Here is a 21,167-nt window from a genome sequence, read left to right as displayed (position 1 = left end):
GGAGGCTTGCACTTACGCTAATGATTAACATGATGCAATATTTTAAATTAGAATTTTTAAACCACTCTGAAGACTTATATGCCCCTTAGCTAATGTTGTAGTTGGGTCATATACTTAGGTTCAAGTTCTTCCTTCAGAGAGTCATCAGAATAACATGGATTGAAGAGACTCGAACATTTGCCATCTCCTGCTACTGAGTATCCACTGTAATTTGTTTCTGCAATATGGCCACTTCTTTTTTCAGTTCATTTTGTGCACCAGTAAGGAGAGCACCCTGATTCTTCTCCAGGTCCTCTGTGCTCTTCGGGAACTGCCTGCATAAGTGTTTAATTGTGTTCAGTCTCTGACTATGAACAACTCTAGATTTAGTTGAAAAACCTTTTGTTGCTGTTGAAACAAATTAGCTAGTTTTTCTTCTTGTTCCTCAGCTTTCTGCACATCTATCTCCCACTGCTGAAAAACAACCAGAAACTGCTAAGAAAATTCTTGGTTAAGCTTATGCCTTGGATCATATTGGGTTTTCCAAATATGTACAATTTTCTGGTTACTGGTCTTGAGGGAAGCCTTGGTATACATTGCTAGACTTTTTCTCTGCAAGAAGGGTATTGTTAATGTTGGCTCCAAATTTTTCCAGCGTATTCTAAACTTCATCTCCCATATCTTCAACTATTCCTGCAGAAGACCCTTTCTCCCCAAGCTTTTCAATTACTGGAGTCTTTGTGTCAGTAACATGTTCCTCTGAACTGCTCAGATCTTTTTCATCTTCTTTCTCAAAGTCATAGGCTCTTGCAACCTGATCCTCCACTGATGTATTCCCAGATTTCCTGGTATGTTTTTTTCCAAAGGGCAACATATTTCCATGTTTCCTGACTGAGGTCTCTGCCTTGCAGCCCCCTTGCTCCTCTGAAGATTTTTAAAAATATATTTAGGTGCTTCTATGTTGAGTGTATAAAATTTACCAGGGTTATACCCTCTGTTAGATAAATTCCTTTAGAATTATGTAGTGACCTTCTTTGTCTCTTCTTATGACCTTTCTTTGGAAGTCTATTTTCTCTGATACAAGTATTGTTCTCCAAGCTTCATTGTTTGTTTCCATTTGCTCAAAATATCTTCCTCCAACCCTTCACTTTCAGTCTGTGTGCATCATTTGTTCGGAAATGGATCCCTTATAGATACCATATATATAGGTCATGTTTTCTTATCCATTCTGCTACCCTATGTCTTTTGATTGGAGTATTTACTCTGTTTACATGTAAGGTTATTATTAGCAGGTACTTATTTATTGCCATTTTGTTTTTTATACCTATGTGGCTCTGGGTTATATTTTTATTTTTTATTTTTGTAATACCTCTTCTTTTATTTTTCAAATTTTTAATTTAATTATTGTTTAAGTACAGTTTTCTGTCTTTTACTCCCATCCAAGCGCACCCCCACAGTGCTCCCCACCTCCCTCCCATTTCCACACCCCTTAGTTTTTGTCCATGTGTCCTTTATACTATTTCCTGTAAATCCTTCCCCTTTTTCCCTTGAAATTCTCTCCCCTATCCCCTCTGGTCACTGTCCCCCTGTTCTGTATTTCAGTGTCTTTGGTTTTATTTTGCTTGCTTGTTTGTTTTGTTGTTTAGCTTCCTGTTAAAGGAGAGATCATATGGTATTTGTCTTTCAACACCTGGCTTATTTCACTCAGCATAATGCTTTCCAGTTCCATCCATGCTGTTGCAAAGGGTAGGAGCTCCTTTCTGCTCCACAAGATTTCATTGAGTATACGTACCATGATTTTCTGATCCATTCATTTACTGCTGGACACCTAGGTTGCTTCCAGCTCTTGGCTATTGTAAATTGTGCTGCTAGGAACATTGGGCTGCATAGGTTCTTTTGGATTGGTGTTTTATGGTTCTTAAGATATAATTCTACCAGTGGAATTGCTGGGTCAAAAGCCAGGTCCACTTTTAGTTTCCTGAGAAAATTCCATACTGTTTTCCACAGTGGTTGTTCCAGTCTGCAATCCCAACAACAATGGATGAGGGTCCCCTCTTCTCCGCAACCTCTCCAACACTTGTTGCTTTGTTTATTATGGCCATTCTGACTGGTGTAAAGTGGTATCTCATTGTGGTTTTAATTTGCATCTCTCTGATAGCTAGTGATATTGAGCATTTTTTCATTTGTCTCTGGATCTTCTGTATGTCCTCCTTGGAGAAATGTCTGTTCAAGTCCTTTAATTTTGATGAGATCTCATTTGTTTATTCTTTCTTTTAAGTCCCTTGCTCTAGGGGACATATCAGTAAAAATGTTGCTGCATGAAATATCTGAGATTTTCTTGCCAATGTTCTCCTCTAGGAATTTAATGGTGTCATGGCTTATATTTAAGTCTTTTATCCACCTTGAATTTATTTTGGTGTATGGTGTAAGTTGGTGCTCGGGATTCACTTTTTTGCATGTAGCCGTCCAGTTCTCCCAACACCATTTGTTGAAGAGGCTATTATTAGCCCATTTTATGTTGCTGCCCCCTTTGTCGAATATTAATTGGCTGTAGAGATTTGGGTTTATTTCTGGGCTCTATGTTCTGTTCCTTTGGTCTATGTACCTGTTTTTATGCCAGTACCAGGCTGTTTTGATTACAGTGGCCTTGTAATATAGTTTGGTATTGGATATTGTGATCCCTCCTACTTTGTTCTTCTTACTCAAAATTGCAGCTGCTATTTGGGGTCGTTTATGGTTCCATATACATTTTTGAAGTGCTTGTTCTATGTCTGTGAAGTATGTCACAGACATACCTTTAATAGGTATTGCATGGAATCTGTAAACTGCTTTGCGTATGGACATTTTGATGATGTTAATTCTTCCAATCCATGAACACAGTATATGTTTCCATTTGTTTGTGTCTTCCTTGATTTCTTTCTTCAGTATTGTGTAGTTTTCTGCATACAGGTCTTTTACATCCTTGGTTAGGTTTATTCCTAGGTATTTTATTTTCCTTTTTGCTATATCGAATGAGACTTTTGTCTTGATTTCTGCCTCTGCCGTTTCATTGTTGGTATACAAAAATGCTTTGATTTCTAGATATTGACTTTGTATCCCACTGTTTTGCCAAACTCATTTATTAGGTTGGGTAGTATCTATAGGATTTTCCATGTACACTATCATGTCATCTGCAAACAGTGACAGTTTTGTTTCCTCCTTTATGATTTAGATGCCTTTCATTTACTTTTCTTGTCTGATCACTGTGGCTAAAACTTCCAATACTATATTGAATAGAAGTGGTGAAAGTGGGAAATCTTGTCTTGTTCCTGATCTTAGTGGAAAAGATTTTAATTTTTGCCCATTGAGTATGCTGTTGGCTTTAGGTCTCTCATATATGGCCTTTATTATATTGAGGAATGCTCCCTTTATTCCCACTTTGCTGAGTGTTTTTATCATAAATGGGTGTTGTACCTTATCAAAAGCTTTTCCCACATCTATTGATATGATCATGTAATTTTTGTCTTTGCTTTTGTTTATGTGATGTGTTACATTTACTGATTTGCAAATATTGAACCATCCTTGCATCCCTGGGATGAATCCCACTTGGTCATGGTGAATGATCTTTTTAATGTATTGTTGGATGCAGTTTGCCAATATGTTGTTGAGGATTTTAGCGTCTATGTTCATCAGCTATATTGGCCTGGAGTTTTCCCTCTTTGTTGTATCTTTATCTGGTTTTGGGATTAGGATGATGCTGGCTTCATAAAAAGGGTTTAGGAGTCTTCCATCATTTTGGATTTTTTGGAATAGCCTGTGAAGAATAGGAGTTAGCTCCTCCCCAATTGCTTTGTAGAATTCTCCTGTGAAACCATCTGGCCCAGGGCTTTTGTGTGATGGGAGATTTTTGATTACTGCTTCAATTTCATTTGCTGTTATTGGTCTATTCAGGCTTTCTGCTTCTTCTTCATTGAGTTTTGGAAGATTATATTTTTCTAGAAATTTGTCCATTTCACCTAAGTTTTCAAATTTCTTGGCATACAGTTCTTCATAGTAATTTCTTACAATCTTTTCTATTTCTGTGGGGTCAGTTGTAATCTCTCCTCTTCCATTTCTGATTGTGTTTATTTGGGTTCTCTCTCTCTTTTTTTTCTTGATGAGCCTGCTTAAAGGCTGGTCATATTTGTTTATCTTTTAAAAAAAACAGCTCCTGGATTCATTGATTTTTAGAATTGTGCTTTTAGTCTCTATGTCATTTAATTCTGCTCTGATCTTGGTTATTTCCTTCCTTCTACTTGCTCTGGGCTGTCTTTGTAGTTGATCCTCAAGTTCTTGTAGATGTAGGGTTAGGCAGTTTGTTTGAAATGTTTCTGTCTTTTTTAGGTAGGCCTGTATTGCTATGAACTTCCCTCTCAGGACTGCCTTTGCTATGTCCCATGAGTTTTGGGTTGTGAGTTTGTTTTCATTCGTTTCCAGAAACTTTTTGATTTCTTCCCTAATTTCATTCTTGACCCATTCGTTGTTTAAGAGCATGCTATTCAATCTCCATGATTTTGATTGTTTTGGGTCTTTTCTCTTGGGGTTGGTATCCNCTACTGCACTGAAGTAGGAGGCTTGTTTTGTGTCCTATCATGTGGTCTATCTTTGAAAATGTTCCATGTGCATTAGAAAAGAATGTGTATTTAGCTTCTTTGGGATGAAGGGTTCTATATATATCAGTTAAGTCCATTTCATCTAGGATGTTGTTCATTGCCACAGATTGATATTTTGTCTGGAAGATCTGTGCATTTTTGACAGTGGGGTATTAGAATTCCCAACTATAATTGTGTTGCTGTCAATATCTTTCTTGAAGTCCTCTAAGAGGTTCTTTATATATTTGGGTGCTCCTATGTTGGATACATATATATTTACAATGTTTATGTCTTCTTGGTGCATTCTTCCCTTGAGTATTATGAAGTGACCTTCTGGGTCTCTTTTTATGGCCCCTTTTTTGAAGACTATTTTGTCTGATATGAGTATTGCTACCCCAGCTTTTTTTTCCTGGCTGTTTGCTTGGAAAATTTGTTTTCCACCCTTTACTTTTAGTCTGTGTAGGTCTTTTGTCCTGAGGTGGGTCTCTTGTAGGCAGCATATGTGTGGGTCATGTTTTCTTATCCATTTAGCTATTCTATGTCTTTTAATTGGAGCATTTAATCCATTTACATTTAGTGTTATTATTGATAAGTACTTATTCATTGTCATTTTTATACCTGTGCTTCTCCTTGTCTCTCTCTTTTTCTTCCTTTCATTAAAGCAGACCTTTTAGTATTTCTTGTAGAGCTGGTTTGGTGGAGGTGTATTCTTTTAGACTTCTTTTTTATTGGAAGCTCTTTATTTGGTCTTCTATGTTGATTGAGAGGCTTGCTGGGTAAAGTAACCTTGGTTGGAGGCTTCTGGTCCTCATTACTTTGAATATTTCTTGCCATTCTCTTCTTGCTTGGAGTGTTTCCTTTGAGAAGTGAGCAGCTAACCTTATTGGGGCTCCCTGGTATGTTACTTCCTGTTTCTCCCTTGCTGCCTTTAAGATTCTCTGTTTGTCTTAAAATTTTGCCATTTTAATGATGATGTGTCATGAAGTGGGCCTCTTTGGGTTCCTCTTGATTGGGACCCTCTGTGATTCCTGGATTTGTGTGACTTTTTCTCTCATCAATAGGGAAGTTTTCCATCATTACTTTTTCAAATAGATTTTCTATCCCTTGCTCTTTTTCTTCTCCTCTGGTATCCCTATTATTCTGATATTATTACGTTTCATATTGTCTTACATTTCTGTTAACCCCTCTTCATTCTTTCTGAACCTCTTTTCCTTTTCTTGCTCTTTCTGGGAGTTTTTTTCTATTTTGTCCTCCAACTTGCTGATCCGATCTTCTCCTTCATCGATCCTTCTTTTGATTCCTTCCACTGTGCTCTTCAGCTTCAAAATTATATTCTTCATTTCCTCTTGGCCCATGCTGATAGTTTCTATTTCATTTTTCATGTTGATATAGTTTGCAGTGAGTTCGTTGTAGCTCCCCTGTAGTTTCTGGTAGCTCATTGTGAGCTCTTTGAACTTCCTGATAACCGGTGCTTTGAATTCAATATCTGATAGGTGACTTGCCTCTATTTCATCTAACATTCTTTCTGAGGCTTCCTCCTTTCCTTTCATTGGTGGTTGTTTCTTTGTCTTCCCATTGTTTGTGAGACTCTTTTTGTTAGCTTCAGCTTCTTAAATTGATTTGTTCTGGCTTCCTGGATTTATGGTGTGAACTTCTGTGGTATAACACCTGTGAGCTTTGGTGGTGTAGTCTCCCTGATCTCCCCAGCTCACTGGTCTTGGCCTGTCCTTTACATTGACTCTGAGTTTGTCTTTTGGTTTTTGTTGTTTCTGGGTCCTTTTTTTGTGTGGATCCTTCCCACCAGCTGGTGAACTGATGTTCCCTCTGTCCACTACCCATTTTAATTTGCTGTGCTGATGAGGGCTTGTTGCGTTGAAGCTAGTTCTTCTGCGTGTACAGGGTTTTGTGGATTCTCTTTTGCTCTTGTTCAGTTGTTTGCCCTGGGTAGTTTCTCCACTGTTTAGTTGTATTTCCAGATAGGTCTTGGGTTGAGGTTTGTGTGGTTTCCACTCTCTCCTTCACCTTCTTCTGTTGTTATCTGTTGGTGGTTCCTTTGCGTTGGGTTTCCTCTTCCCTTGGGTATCCTGGTATCCACTGCTTCCACCTACTCTTTTTTTGTGTGATCAGTTGGAGGGGAAGGCAAACTGGTTTATGACAGCAGGAGAGTATTCTATGATATTTACAGTAGTAGCCAGTACAGAAGGGATAAGAAATCCCCTGGCTATGTACAGTGATTGCCGTAATCTGATCAACCTATCTAGCCACTTTTTAGAAAGGATGGAAAGAAGATAAGGCTCTTGTTGGGGAGGGAAGGTTTGTGATTTGGATCTAGAAAGGAGTGAGGTTGAGGGAGGTCAAATTCTGAGGTAAGGTGAAAATAAAGGATGGTAAATGGGTGTAGTGTGAGAGAGAATAGAGTTAACCACTACAGTATTATAGTTCAGGCAACAATGAAGTGGGCTAAGATCTGGGGGGGGGGGGTGTTGTGTAGTATTTACAATTGTATGGAACAGCTATTATTTACAATAGTATTAGAGCAACAATCATATGACAGAATCTATGATATACCAGGATTAGGGTGTATTGGACCTTCAATAGTGTGCTAACTGTGCAAGGGGAAGTAAAGGACAGTAAATTAGCAATACACTATGATTGAGAGGACAGGGGAAACCTGTCAAGTAATACAATATATCCAGCCAAGGTAAAGAAGACTATATAGAAAGAGGAGGAATACAAACATACTATTAAAATAAAAGATGTAAGAATAATGAAAAAATACAAATACGCAGTAACTTGTAGGTTTTCTGTTATAGCAAAGTGAATCCTGGTCCTGCAGGCTCGGGCACGAACCTTTCCCAGTGCTATGGGGGAATGCAAGGTGACTCTCAAATCTCCCAAACTGGTGACTACAGACTCCACTGGTGATCAGAGCCCTCTGGTTTACTTCCTTATGTCCATTCCTCTCTGTGACACTTTAAGCAAACAGATCTCTACTGGCGTTTTTCAAACTGCGCCCAGCCAGGTAGGGAGGGAGCTGATGACTGGCTCTCTCCCAAGGACCTTGCTGCCAGCCCTCAGCTCCCAGAGACCAAGGCGGACTGGCCTGGACCCTGGCACAGCTGGGCAGAGGGCCTGTGGCCTCTGCGCTGTTCCCTCGGACCTTATTCACCTGTAGCCATCTCCTCACCGTCTGGTCATTCAGTGTCTGCTCCAATGTCTTGAGTCCTACTTTCCTATATGCTGGTTCCCTGTTGGCTATCTGCTGTGCTCCTCTGATCTAGATCAGAGATCAGCCAGGGTTTTCTTCAGTGCATGGGTGAAAGCGGAATCCTTTGTCCTACTCTACCACCATCTTCCCCCAGATGTAATCCCTCTTCTTAAAGCAGACCCCTAAACATTTCTTGCAGTACTGGTTTGGTGGTAATGAACTCCTTTAGCTCCTTCCTTCCTTCCTTCTTTCCTTCCTTCCTTCCTTCCTTCCTTCCTTCCTTCCTTCCTTCCTTCTCTCTCTCTCTTTCTTTCTCTCTCTCTCTCTTTCTTTCCTTTCTTTCTTTTGTCTGGGAAGCTATTTATTTCACCTTCAATTTTTAATGGTAGCCTTGCTGGGTAGAGTAGTCTTGTTCGTAGTCCCTTAGCTTTCATCACTTTGAATATTTTATGCCAATCCCTCTGGCCCAAAGTGTTTCTGTTGAGAAATCAGCTGACAGCCTTATGGTAACTGTCCATTTGGTGCTTTTAAAGGTTCTCTTTTTTTCTCCTTTAACCTTTGCCATTTTAATTATGCTGTGTATTGGTGTGGATCTCTTTGGGTTCGTCTTGATTGGCACTCTCCAATCAAGCCTGAACTTGTGCGACTTTTTCCTTCACCATTTTAGTGATGCTTTCAGCCATTATTTCTATAAACAGGTTCTGTATTCCTTGCTCATCTCTTCTCCTCCTGATACCCCTATGATAGGGATGTATTTATGCTGATGTTGTCCCAGAGGTCCTTTAGTTTTTCCTCACTGTTTAAAATTCTCTTTTCTTTTCGATGCTCTTATTGGGTGCTTGCTGATTCAATCCTGTGCTTCATATAGCTTGCTGTTGATTCCTTCTGGTTCTCTCATTTCAGATACTGTATTCTTCATTTCCAGTGGGTTGGTTTTTTATGGTTTCTATGTCTTTTTTATGTTTTACTGTCTTCTTGTTTAAGTTATCACTGAGATCATTCATTCTCCTCCTAAGGTCCTTGAGCATCCTTTCAACCACTGCATTAAACTCTGCATCTGGTATCTTGGTGGCTTCCATTTCATTTACTTTTTCTTCTGGAGATTTCTCTTGTTCTTTCATGTGGGACATATTTCTTTTCCTCCCCATTTGGTTTGACTTTCTGTGTATGACTCTGTGTATGACTCTGTGTATCAGGTAGATCTGCTATGTCTCCAAAGGTCACCTGAGCTAGGTGATCCAAGAAATGTTTCTTGTGTGGGCTATGTGCCCCCCTCTGTTGTAATTGAGTCTTGAATGTTGTTGGCTCATTTGAAGGTGGAGTTAACCCTCAGGTTGGCTGATTATAAGAATAGACTTTGATCACAATGTATGAGTCTGCCCCCAAGGCAGAGTTGTTCCCAGCAGATTCTGGTGCCTGTCGCAGTTCACCTTCAGCTATGCTGTTTGTGTGGCTATTTGGGTTGAGCTCTGGTGAGGTTTGAAGCCCACCATTGGTCGTATTGGTTCTGGGCCCACCTGGATAAGTTTCCAGTGCAGGTCAGTGTCAAGATGTCATTTGTAACAAGATTTGGATACCTATCTGGAGCTACCGTGCTCTCCACTGATTGTGGTTCTGTCTTCTTGGCCTGGGTGTGTGTGGGAGGGGGAGAGCTGTGTACAAGCATCAGTTTCCTGCAGCTCTGAGCTGGAGGAAGGTCCGAGGCTCTCTGAGGTCAGCATCCACCAGTTAGCTACTCTGCCACCCTCTGAAGTTGCCTGGACTTCCTCTGCACCCTTTTTTGGAAAGGCTGTAGAGTGGGCCCAGGATGGCTGCATCCAACTACCCTTTCCACGTGGCACAAGCTCAGTAGGGCAGGGTGACAGGGTCAGGAGGACAGGGTTAATGGGTCTCCTACTTGGGTGCAGTGTGGTCACATACTCAAATGAGGGGAAAGTGGCCCCTACTCCAAAGCCATACCACTCAGTCTCTACCAGAGAATCTAACTCTAGCTCCCCCACGAGTAGCACACCACTGGTTCAGGTTGGATGCAGTCAGCTGTCCACACTGCAGGAGCAAGCTTGGTAGGACGAGAACACTGGGACTTGGTAAAACAGATCAAAACAGTCCTCCATGGGGGGCAGCACAAGCCAAGCCCCTAAGAGGGGTGTGAACTCTACACTTCCCCATAGATACATAGCCACACCCACTTTAGACCTAGGCCAGAACCTCTGAGGGAAGTGTGCTCTGAAGGTCCCAGCGCTTAGCTGCTTTCCCTTCCTCTTGCAGATCTCTCAGCAGAGCATGGCCACCAAGACTTGGGAAGATAGAACAAAACAGTCTCCCATTGAGGATGATGCTGGTCTAGTGTGCAGGTAGAAGGGAACACTGGCTCCTGTTCCAAAGCCTCAAAAGTTCAGTGTGTGCCAGAGTGTCTGCCTATAGTTTTTCCAGAGAAAGCACACACCAAAGGTCCCTATTGTTTGAGGTTAACAGACCTTTCTGGTGGACTTAAGCTTCCAGGGTGGTGTCACCAGTATTTGGAGGACTGGTTAGTTCACTCCCCAGGCTGGTGCTGTAACAATAGGAGTGCCAGACCCTGGGAGGATGGTGCCCGAGGATGGTATGGGATAACGGCTCAGGTCCAGGACCTTGTTAGCTGACCCTCCAGTTCTCTCTTTGGGGTTACACCACCCAGCTCTTTTCTTTATGATTCCCGTGTGCCCTGAATAACCTTCCTTCTACCAGAGCCTGGGTAAGTGCTCAAGAGTGAGCACCTGTGTGTTGGCCCTTTAGGAGTACACCTGGATTTCTAGCAGACTCCCTCCTCTTTCTGAGTCCCACTGATTTTCACTGCCAAATGCTATTCAGGCTCCTCTACCCGGCCCTAGTGCTCTGGTTTGAAGGTTCTCATATGGGGTTGTGACCCCATGCTACTCAGTGGGGACTTTTGCAACTGAGATATCCCTCCAGCTTCTCAGGGACTGTAAATGGGCACAGGGGTCAGCCCTCTCTGTGTCTCTGCCCTTCTTGTCAGTCTCTGTGCACCATCTACTCTAAATCCTTGGATATCATACTGTTCAGCTGTCCTTCAGTTGGTCATTCAGGTTGATTGCTCTATGATGTAGCTTTAAATCCAATGTGGTGCTGGGAGAAAGTGTGCACAGCTTCAAGCTACTCTGCAGCCATCTTGAAACTCCTCAATAATTACTTTAAATATAAATGGACTGAACTCACCCCTCCAAAAAAGGCACATACTATCATATTGGATCAAAAAACAAAATCCAACCATATGTTGCTTTTAGGAGACACATCTCAGCTGCGAGGACAAATATAGATTCACAATGAAAGTGTGGAAAACTATTCTCCAAGCAAATGACATCCAGAGAAAAGTGGGGGCAGCCATACTTACATCTGACAAAATAGATGTCAAGATAACAAAGGTATATGAGAAAAGATATACATTTTACTATGATAAAGGGGACATTACATTAAGAAGACATAGCACTTATCAACATATATGCACCCATCAGGAAATACTGAAATATGTAAAGGAACTACTAACAGAAAGGGAGAAACTGACAAAAAACAATCATAGTTGGAGACCTACATATTCCCTTGACAGCTATGGATAGCACATCCAACAGAAAATCAATAAAGAAGTATTGGCCTTAAATGCACATTACACTAAATGGACATAATTGACATTACAGAGCCTTTAATCCAAGAATACCAGATTATACATTCTTCGCCAGCACACACGGGACATTCTTTTTTAAAAAAAGATTTTATTTATTTATTTTTAGAGAGAGGGGAAGGGAGGGAGAAAGAGAGGAAGAGAAATATTGATGTGTGGTTGCCTTCACACGCCCCCTACCAGGGACCTGGCCTGCAACCCAGGCATGTGCCCTGATTGGGAATTGAACTGATGACCTTTTGGTTTGCAAGCCGGCACTCAATCCACTGAGCTGCACCAGCGAAGTTCACATAGAACATTCTTAAGCATAGACCCTATGTTGGGACATAAACTAGCCTTTAGAAATTTAAGTAGATTGAAATTATCAAGCATGTTCTCTGACCACAATGCTTTGAAATTAGAAATCAACAGGAAAAAGAAAGTGGGAAAAACTACAAATGTGTGGAGATTAAACAAATGCCACTAACAAACAACTAGGTTGAAGAAGAACTAAAAGGGGACATCAAAACACACACACAAGGAGAAATGAGATGACAATACAACATATCAAAACTTGGAAAGCAGCAAAAACAGTAGTCAGAGGGAAGTTTACATAAAAATTATAGGCCTATCTCATGAAACAAGAAAACTCCCAAATAAATAACCTAATATTATAATTTAAAAATCTAGAAAAAGAATAAATGCAACCTAAAGTCAGCAGAAGGATGGAAATAATAAAAATTGGACCAGAATTGAATGAAATAGAGAACAAAAAGTCTATAGAAAAAATCAATGCAGCAAAGAGCTGGTTCTTTGTAAAGATTAATAAAATTAACAAACCTTTGACTAGACTCACTAAAGAAAAAAGAGAAGACTCAAATAACAAAATCAGAAATGAAGAAGAAGTTACAACAGACACTACAAAAATACAAAGGATTATATAAGAATACTATGTAAAAGTATATGCCACCAAACTCAATAATCTAGAAGAAGCAAGTTCTTAGAAGTATATAACCTTCATAGATTGAATTATGAAGAACTGAAAAATCTAAATAAGATCAAAGACCTAAATATAAGATCTGAAACAATAAATTACATAGCAGAAAACATAGGTACTATACTTAAGAACCTTGGTCTTAGACAGGATTTTATGAATTTGACCCCAGAGGCAAGGAGAGCAAAGGCAAAAAAAAAAAAAAAAGAATGGGACTATATCAAACTAAAAAGCTTCTGCAGAGCAAAAGAAACCCTCAACAAAACAAAAAGGAAAGCAACACAATAGAGAAGATATTTGCAAACAGTAGCTTCAATGAGGGATTAATATCCAAAAGATATAGCCCTGGCTGGTGTGGCTCAGTGGATTGATCGCCAGACTGAGAACCAAAGGGTCGCTGGTTTGATTCCCAGTTAAGGCACATGACTGGGTTGTGGGCCAGGACCCCAGTAGGGGGCATGTGAGAAGCAACCACACATTGATCACCTCTCTCCTTCCCTCTCTTCTCTCTAAAAATAAATAAATAAGATCTTGTAAAAAATATCCAAAAGATATAAAGAACTCATACAACTGAACAACCACAAAAATAAACAGTCCAATTAGAATTTTTCAGAGGACCTGAACAAACACTTCTCCCTAGAAGACATATAAATGGCCAAGAGATATACAGAAAGATGCGTAACTTCACTATTAGAGAAATTCAGATCAAAACTACAATGAGATATCACCTCACACTTGTTAGACTGGCTATGATCAACAAGACAGGTAATAAGAAGTGTTAGAGAGGTTGTGGAGAAAAAGGAACCTTCATCTACTGAAAGGAAAATAAGCTGGTAGAGCCACTATGGAAAACAGTATGGAGGGTCCTCAAAATCTTAAGAATACAGTTACCACATGACCTAGTAATCCCTCTTCTGGGTATCTACCCCCCAAACTGAAAACATTTATTCATAAAGATAGATGCTCCCCTGTGTTCGCTGCAGCATTATTTATGATGGTGAAGACATGGAAACAACTAAGTGTCCCTCGGTAGATGACTGGATAAAGAAGATGCGGTACAAATATACAATGGAATATTACTCAGCCATAAGAAAGAGAAAATACTGCCATTTGGGACAACATGGATAGATCTTGACTATATAATGCTAAATAAAATAAGTCATATGGAAAAACTCAAGAACCATATAATTTCATTGATATGTGGAATGTAAAACTGAAAGCAACAGATGAACAAACAAGGCAAACAGGCAAAAACTCATAGTCACAGACAACAGTGTGGTGGTTACCAGAGAGAGAGAGAAGGGGCAGTGGTAGGGAGATGTAGTAAAGGGGATCAAATACACTGTGTCAGAAGGAGACTTGACTTTGGGTGGTAAACACAATGCAATATACAGATAATGTATTACAGAAGTGAATACTTGAAACCTATATAATTTTATTTACCAATATAACCCCAATAAATACAATAAAAATTTTAAAAAGCAAATTTAAATGTTTTAAAAATTAATATTCCTATAATTTAGGTAAATCTTTGACTAAGATGACTAACAATTTTGGTTTACTAAAATCACCTATCTTTCCTTATTTACCAGTGTTAAGTATAATATACATTTAGCCCTGGCTGGTGTGGCTCAGTGGATTGAGCACTGGCCTGCAAACCAAAGGATCTCTGATTCAATTCCCAGTCAGGGCACATGCCTGAGTTGCAGGCCAGGTCCTCAGTGGGGGCCACGTGAGAGGCAACCACACATTGATGTTTCTCTCCCTCTCTCCTCCCTTCCCCTCTCTCTAAAAATAAATAAACACAATCTTTTAGAAATATATACATCTAGATTTTTATTCTATGGTGGAGTATTCTTCTAAAACTTATACAGATTTACCGATTGAATGAACTAACATTAATTCTACTAAATGTTTGCGACTATGACAAATGTAAATTTGTTCAACCACACTGAGTCATTATTCTGACCAATTTTATTTCAACAGAAATTATGTTTTGTAATGAGTGTGAAGATAATTTATGAGATCTTTAGGTAACAGACTTTGAGCTGATATTAAATTTTTTTAATTAATGGATATTCATCATGTACCTAAATTATTTCTAAGAGGATGCCATTAATTACTAAGCACAATTTTAAGTTTATATGCCTTTGCTTCTTATTTTTACATGCCACAGAGACACTATACGTGTTTGGGTCTATTAATGACCATGTTATTTTTTGCTACTTAGAGAAGTGCATGAATATAAAGTGGTAGATGTTTCACAGAAAGGGAACTTGATTTGTTGAGGTCAAAGCTGACTAAGGTTAGATGGGTTTATTTATAAAATTTCCAAAAAGAACTTTAGTATCAAACACTATACTGATGCAAAACTATAATTTGGGTTTCTTTCTGTTAAAATGACATTTAAAAAATTATGTGTCTTTTCTTAATTTTAGGTTGTAAAGCTTTGCTTTGCAGGGGTGTCCAGCCTTTTGGTGTCTCTTTGCCACATGGGAAGAAGAGTTGTCTTGGGCGACAAGGTAAATACACCGTGACACATAATCACACACAAAGAAAATCTCATAATGTTTTAAGTAAATTTACAATTTTGTGTTGGGCCTCATTCACAGCCAGTCTGGGCTGCATTCAGCCTGTGGGCCACAGGTTGGTCACGGCAATACAGTGTAAGTAACCTTCCTCTAACAAAGACTCTGTGTCTTAGTAGAATGACCTGTGGTTTATGTTGACTTTATGTTCTTTATTATTTATTGGCTTTCAGGAGCAAATATAAAGGACATATGGACAAAATCAATGTGGGGTGAAATCGGGGGACAGAGGTGGGGATGGCTGGGGTGGGGGGAGTCGGGGGATAAATGCAGACAACTGGACTTGACCAACAATAAAATAATTTAAAAAAAGAAAGCAGTCTTCTCACTTAGGAAAGAGATGAGGTTCTTTACAATCACATCCTCTCTTATGGTCACTTTTATCATCATTTTGGTTAGATAGAAAAGCAAGTATTATCTTTCGATTACCCATAAGCCTATTTTAACTGAGTCCCACAGGGCCCCTGGGAAATCACAAAGGATTTATCTTTTCACTTTATAAATAGAGAGGTGCTAGAAATAGTTAGGTTTATTCAATGTGTTGCTATAGATGCAATGCATGGGAAGAGTTGCCAAATCAGAAGAGATGCTCGGCCTTCCCTAGGTTACATTGGTATAGGCAAAATGTTGTTATTTATATATTCCAGAAATTGTGTGCTGTATAGGAAGTGCCTAGAGGTTCATCAGTGTCCTCGCTGGCCATATGTTTCTATTTGTCAGAGTCCCGATGCTGCTTTGTCAGATACTAGACAACTACAGTATGGTGTTTTATTTATTTGTTTGTTTATTTATTTATTTATTTATAAGATTTTAGTTAGCTTTAGAGAGGAAGGGAAGAAGAGAGGGAGAGAAATATCAACATATGGTTGCCTCTCGTGCATCCCCTGCTGGAAACTGGCCTGCAACCCAGGCATGTGCCCTGACTGGGAATCGAACCATGATCATCTGGTTCATAGGCCCATGCTCAATCCACTGAGCTACACCAGCCAGGACAGTATGGTGTTTTAGGTCATAATTTAAAAATGTTTTAAATGTTAACTTGGTCTTAACTTTGCTTCTCTATTTTTATATTTTATTTAATTATTTTTAGAGGAGAAGGGAAAGAGAGAGGGAGAGAAATATCAGTGCATGGTTGCCTCTCATGCGTCCCCTGCTGGGAACTGGCCTGCAACCCAGGCATGTGCCTTGAATGGGAATCAAACCACAATACTCTGGGTTCGCAGGCCCACGCTCGATCCACTGAGCCACACCAGCCAGGTGCTTCTTTATTTTAAATCTAGCATCTGTTAGGTCACTTGTTTTCAGTTGGGGATTCACATCAATTACCTATGGAATTTTATTAATATTTAGATAATTAAGACCTACTCCAGTTTACTAAATCTCTTTACTTGATATTCTCAAGTAAACTATAAACTATAGTATAAACTATATATTCAGTATATTTATTGTATATTTTATCAAGATTATTATATATTTGAGAATTTTTATTTCTCTAAGATTATGTTCATTCATTTTTATAAATTAGATACAATATCATCTCTTAAAATAGGTTTAATCATTATGTTTATGCATATTTTATATAAAAATTTTTGAATTGACTTTTACCTTGTTTTGCATGCCACCAAAACCACCATACATCCCTGTCAGCTGCATTGTTATTCTCGTAATAAACTATCATCAGAACCTTCGCTTTCGAAAATGATCAGTAGTGAGTTAACCACATTTATTTTGTAAGTCTTTTGTCATCTATAGTTTTTTATGTTTTAATCGGATAGGTCCCCAAAAGCACTTGTAATCAAATACAAGCTAGAGTGCTTCATCTTCAACAGAGAAAGACGGTCACAGAGCCCTCCCCCGGAAAAGAATTATGCCAAGTACTGTTGATTACAGGCTTCTGATTGTATAGTTTAAATAATTTTGAGACCATCCCAGTGAACTGAATCAGGATTTCAAGAACTCTACTTGAGAAGCAGATGGATTAATGAGACTGCTAACACCGGGTTGAATGAAACAAGAAATAATCACATAGACCTGCATGAAATAATGAGGTATGATTGTGGCTTTTATTTAGAATATTGCTCACATTTGAATGTTCTGCTTCCTGGATGTATAAGGAACTTTCTTCTCTTTTCTCTTATCCTATTGGCAACTCATAATAATTTAGTAAACTATACTTTGTATACGGAAATGAACCATTTGTAAATGATATCTTACCCTCCTGCCTGAGCCCTCTAGGATTCAGAAACTCTTATTCAGTATTGTTATTTTTATATTAATGTATTTATGTGCATAGGCTCAGTAAGAATCTGCCTGTCCTTCTCGTTATCATGACATGATTAGAAACACTGCTTATATAACCAAGGCCTTGTCTGGAATGTCATATATGTGAATAATGCTCATTGAATCAGATATGATCAGATACTCTTAAGAAACTAAGGTTACTTTACGGAGCCAATGCACACAAAGCCCTCTTGGGAGAACTAGCCTGGTACCTGGTTTACAGGGCTCCAGGTAAGGAAGGTTCCTTCCTAGCAGTCCCTGGAAACTTTGAATATTTGGAGGAACTCCAAGAAGAGTTCCCCCAAATTTATACATAATGCAGGTAGAATCTTCCTCACTTGGCTTCCTAACCTTAACAGGCTTTTAAAATTTCAAACTGAGATCTCTTATGGAAATTTCCAGCAAAGTGAGCTCAAGTTCCATATGGTAAATTTATTATTCTTGCCAATGAGATCTCATTTTTACTGTTTTTATTGATGCTATTATTCTTGCTAATGAGGCTAAATCTAATGAGACCTCATTTTTATTGATACAAAAGTCACATAAATAAAAATAACCATTTAAAACTACATAATCTGGTGGCATTTAGTGCACTTATAACGTTGTGGATCCATCATCTCAATCTTGTACTGAACAATTTTCATAGCTCAAAAGAAATCCCTGCACCAATTAAGTGGTCATTCCCTTTGCTCCCTCCTCCTAGTTCCTGAAAACCAGCAGTCGGCATTCTGTCCCTATGGATTTACCTAATTCTAGATATTTCATGTAAGTGGCCTCATACAATATGCAGTCTTTTGTGTCTGGCTTCTTTCACTTGGCACAATATTTTCAAAGTTCATACATGTTGTAGCATGGATCAATACTTTTATTCCTTTTATGGCTCAGTTATAGATATATACCACATTTGTCCGTATAGTCAATCGTTGATGGAAATTTGGGTTGTTTACACCTTTTGGCTTTTGTGAATAATGGTGCTATGAACATTCATGTACCAGTATTTGAGTACCTGTTTTCAATTCATCTGGCTATATACTTAGGAGTGAAATTGCTGGGACATATAGTAATCCTATGTTTAACTTTTTAGGAACCACCAAGCTGTTTTCTATAATGACTACAGTGTTACATTCCCACCAGCCATGTACAAGGGTTCCAATTTCTCTACGTCCTCACCATCACTTATTTTCTGTTTATTTTTTTAATTTTAAAATTCTAGCCATCTTACTGGGTATGAAGTGGTGTCTCACTGTGAATTTGATTTGTATTTCCCTGGTGACTAATGATGTCAAGCATCATTTCATGTACTTGATAGCCATTTGTATGTATCTTCTTTGGAGAAATGTCTGCTCAAGTCCTTTGCTCATTTGTAAATTGGGCTTTTGTTGTTGAGTTGTAGGAGTTCTGTATGTATTCTGGGGGCCAGACCTGTTTTACAAACATGATTTGCAAATATTTTCCCCATTTTGTAGGTTGTTTTTTCACTTTGTTAACAACATCCTTTTAAGTACAAAAGTTTTTAATTTTGAGGAACTCCCATTGATCTATTTTTTCTTTTGTTTATTATGAGACTAGCCTTGTTTTCAGTTCAAAAATAATCTTTTTTAGATTATCTTTGATGAAAAGGGGAAATCACTGTATAGAGACATTTTGTGTTTCAAAGGAAAACTTTGCCTCATCTATAGCACGCCATTCCAGGTGATCAGGACATAGTAATTGTCTTTGAGCTATTTTGCATCTCTTTATAATTGCAGGTTACTGATGAGTATGTAAACCTTGTTTGTTTGTTTGTTTGTTTGGTGATAGAGATATAACTGACTTTCTTCTGTACATAAAAAACTAGTCTTGGTACCTATGCGGAAACTGGACTGGATCCTGGTACCTTGCCCAAATTGTTGATGGTTACCAAATTTTCAATTACCAGTTTTCTTCAACATCTGGCTAATATCCTCCAAACTAATTTTTCCAATTTGTCTTCCTCTGCCTGACTTGGAGTGATCGAGAACTGAAATGTGGCTGCCCAAACCTTTATCAGGACCCTGCGCAGCCTTAAAGCTTGCTTCTTCTCTGCGACCTGAAGCAGCCCTGCAAGCTCCAGCCTGATGACTTGATACAAACCTGGAAGAACTCATCACTGCAGTAGGCCATGCATGACTGGAATTCCCCTTGAACATCTGTTGCCTAGGCCACTAATGAAGTCTAGAGAAGTGCTTGGTTATGTATGTCCTTACATGAGGGGTAACCTAGATCATGGTCAATGTCACCAAGAGCACTGACATCTTGAGTGACATTGAGTGCTGCTGGAAAATGGAAAGATTTTCCTCCACTGATGCCTTAGAAGCCAGTTGACTGGTTACCTCCAGGGTTCAATTCTTGGCTCATTACTGTAATCTAACCTTTTATATTAATATCTTTCTTTTTCATTTTAGTTCTCCATCTTTTAGGATGCCTGATCTCCAAGACCCTAAAACAAGTGACTTTTGTCACCAACTCAACAGATATAGTTCATCTGGTTTTACAGGAACAATAAGTTAAGAGAGTCTTCAAGAGAATATTTCTTAGACCCAGCTTCATCCTACTCAGGAGATTTAAAATTGCATCTGAGTTGCTCAGCAATGAAAGGTATTTGTCTGGAACAAAAAGGGGAAATGGCAATGCTGAAGTTTATTTGAGCTCTGTGTTCCCCAGAAATCAGTAATGGTTAAGAACCCCTCCCCTTGGCTTTCTGGAAAAAGGCTAACTGCAAGGGAACATCTTACCCTGATATATTACCCATCTCCATTTTTCCAAATGATTCCTCTAACACTCATAGATGACTCCCTTGTTTACCTACCTGTCTCTATAAAACCTCAGGCCTCCTTCCTTTTCTTTGAGATAGTCCTCCTTAATAAATGTTCTCTCCATTGCAATAGCTGAATAAAATAATTTGTCTCCTCAGTTGTCCAGCACATTTTGCCTTTCATGTAATCAACACAGATATATTCAGAGAATGAGAACAGCTTTAGCCAATACATTTCTGAAAACTTTGAGAAATGTGCCTGCAACTTTGTGCCTAGGCATTCTTTTTTCTCAGAAATATGTAACTTCTTAAATGCCCTGTTAAACTGTAAAGCACAAAGTCAATGATTAAGAAAAAGAAGTGATAGACACAGGCAATAGTGTGGTGACTGCAGGGGAGGAGGCAGATGGGTGGTGGATGGTAGAAGAGGGAATAAGGGGGGTAAATGGTAATGGGAAAAATATAATAAAAATAAACTATTAAAAAAAAAGAAAAAGTGCAGGGCCCCGCATTTGCTCATATGCATTTGCTGTTTTTATATCCATTAGGCCAGAGATCAGGGATTCTTGGATCATGACTTCAAGACATTTACGTAAAACAATGCTTGCAGTGTTCAACAACTTAATTGTTACTGACAAAGAGTTTGCGGCAATCATCCTTTTTTTGTTGTTCTGGTATTCAGAATTAGCATTACAGATTTTCTTTAGTCCTTCCTCACACTTGCTCAGATATCTATTTTCTCTTTTAGTGTTAGCATAACTCTTATAATTCTTTAATCATAGCTATGTTGATTATTTATAGTGGCATGGACCAAGGATAATTTTCCCCTTTCTTTTTTTTTATTGTATTTTTTCATTACCATTTATCCCACTTAAACTCCCCACCCCCCAGCAGTCACCACCCTGTTGTCCATGAAACAAGATGTAGTATGGTTTCACTTTTCTCTGTTGTTGGCATATAAAAAAAATAATAGCCAACATTTGTTGGTTAACCTGTGCCAGGAACTGTACTAGGTGCTTTCAATATGTTAATACAATTAATTTTCACAACAACCCTGTGAGGTAGGTACTATTATCATTT

At 38.8% G+C, this 21,167-nt stretch overlaps 1 protein-coding gene and 1 pseudogene across 3 annotated transcripts in view; both read right to left on the bottom strand.

Moving 5' to 3' along the window:
* The window catches only part of HDAC8 (histone deacetylase 8), a 252,551-nt gene that overhangs the window by 168,680 nt on the left and 62,704 nt on the right, over positions 1-21,167 (bottom strand). Inside the window, exon 5 of one of the 3 annotated variants that reach the window (XM_037057703.1) lies at positions 19,824-19,938. The exons of the other annotated variants lie outside the window; for them this stretch is intronic. Coding sequence (XP_036913598.1) covers positions 19,884-19,938 — 55 coding nt within the window. The 3' untranslated portion in view covers positions 19,824-19,883. Of the gene's footprint in view, positions 1-19,823; positions 19,939-21,167 lie in introns of those variants that run through there. 3 annotated transcript variants of the gene reach the window in all.
* On the bottom strand, positions 134-955 carry LOC118995065 (synaptonemal complex protein 3-like; annotated as a pseudogene).

Source organism: Sturnira hondurensis, unplaced genomic scaffold, assembly GCF_014824575.4.
Source record: "Sturnira hondurensis isolate 20B ecotype Veracruz unplaced genomic scaffold, ASM1482457v3 Scaffold0000982, whole genome shotgun sequence".
Taxonomy (NCBI): domain Eukaryota; kingdom Metazoa; phylum Chordata; class Mammalia; order Chiroptera; family Phyllostomidae; genus Sturnira; species Sturnira hondurensis.
This window is presented reverse-complemented; position numbering and strand designations above follow the sequence as displayed.